The 1,586-nt window shown below is 46.2% G+C and overlaps 1 protein-coding gene across 1 annotated transcript; it reads right to left on the bottom strand.

Moving 5' to 3' along the window:
- Positions 1-235: 235 nt before the first annotated feature.
- LOC112667830 (olfactory receptor 51H1-like) lies at positions 236-1,189 on the bottom strand. The gene has a single exon (XM_025459886.1). It carries the CDS (start codon positions 1,187-1,189, stop codon positions 236-238), a length of 954 nt encoding a protein of 317 aa, XP_025315671.1.
- Between the last annotated feature and the right edge of the window lie 397 nt (positions 1,190-1,586).

Below are 1,586 nucleotides of genomic sequence, written 5' to 3'. Positions count from 1 at the left end.
ATCTTGTCCCCCCTCTGCAATGAGTGTTTTTTAAGGTGATACTTAAATATACTTTTCAATGGTCTCAATTCCTCAAAATTATAATTATAGAAGCTGATGGTGCCTCACAAAGGCTCAACAGTAAAACCTGAATCATTCAAACCTTAAGAATTAACTCTCCATCACTAATTCTCCCCAGCTCCAAGAACCAGATTGCCCCCAGAGAAGTCTTTTGCCTCTGGATCCTTCTCTTCTTCTAGGAGACGTCAACCCTCTTCCGTTTGAAGCGCTTTAGGAGGCCCTGACGTATCTGTTTAGACTTGATGCAGTAAACAATAGGGTTCATGAAAGGTGGGACCAAGAAGTGCAGGTTGGCCATGAGCACTGCCAGAGCAGGGTAGTTGTGCTTCTCTACCCGGTGCAACACAGATAGCCCTAGTTTGGGCAAATAAAAGATGAGAACAATGCAGAGATGTGAGACACACGTGTTAAGTGCCTTGAGCCTTTCCCCAGGTGATGCAATGCTCACCACTGTTCGTAGGATCAGGGCATATGAGAGCACAATGAGGAAGGAGTCAAGGCCTAGTGAGAAGAGAATGGAGACTAGGCCAACCAAGCTGTTTATCTGGGTGTCTGAGCAGGCCAGTCCCACAAGGTCACAGTGCAGGCAGTAGCAGTGAGAGAGTACGCTGATCTGGGGAAAAAGCAGACGTCGCAGGAGGATGGGTCCTGGGAGATTGAGCAAGACAGCCCTCACAAGGATGGCAGCCCCCATTCTGGCCATGGCTGAGTGAGTCAGAATTGTGGCATAGTGCAGAGGTTCCCGGATGGCAACAAAACGATCAAAGGCCATGGCCAGTAGCACACCAGATTCCACATAGGTGAAGGCATGGATGAAGAACATTTGTGCTGCACAGATATCAAAGGGAAGCTCACGAGCATTCAGCCAGAAGAGCCACATCATCGTGGGAAAGGTAGAGGCACTGAGTCCCAGATCAGAGGCTGCCAACATAGATAGGAAAAAATACATGGGTTCATGTAAGGCTGGATCTGTACGAATCAGGAGAAGGATGATACTGTTACCCAGGATGGAAACCACACAGGTGAGGTTGACAGGGATGGAAACCCAATGATGAGAGGCTTCCAGGCCTGGAAAGCCAGTGAGGAGAAACGTAGAGTGACCAGAAGTGCTGGTGTTGCAGGAGAACATAGTGATTCCAGGAGGGAGTTGTCCACTCTGCATGTAAGAGAATAGGCAATCCATTCATTTGATCATCACTTATAAAGTCCCTACTAAGTGTGGGATGGAAAGGAAGGCCTGCCCTACAATCCTTTCTTAGGCCATTAAAGAAACCTCATTCCCCTTAGAAGCCCCAATCCCTTCATGGCTAATTTAGGTGACAATGAATACATTTTAAGAGTTGATCTCTGCTTACTACTTTAGCCACTCAGTATCTTTTCTTGGGCCTAAACAACTGTCTTTATTCACTTAACCTATACCCAAAGGCCTATCTCCTGGGTGCCTTCTCAGATTAAATAATGAAGTAAAGAGAATAATTTTCTGTCAAAATTTAGGGTGGTATTATGAATAAGCACTTACAACTCCA

Source organism: Canis lupus, chromosome 21, assembly GCF_003254725.2.
Source record: "Canis lupus dingo isolate Sandy chromosome 21, ASM325472v2, whole genome shotgun sequence".
NCBI classification, from domain to species: Eukaryota; Metazoa; Chordata; class Mammalia; order Carnivora; family Canidae; genus Canis; species Canis lupus.
Note: the sequence above shows the minus strand (reverse complement) of the source record. Positions and strands in the feature narration are given on the sequence as shown.

What these genes read in the sequence shown, in the direction of transcription:
- LOC112667830 (XM_025459886.1), bottom strand. Translation starts at nt 1,189, where the DNA reads ATGTTCTCCTGCAACACCAGCACTTCTGGTCACTCTACGTTTCTCCTC.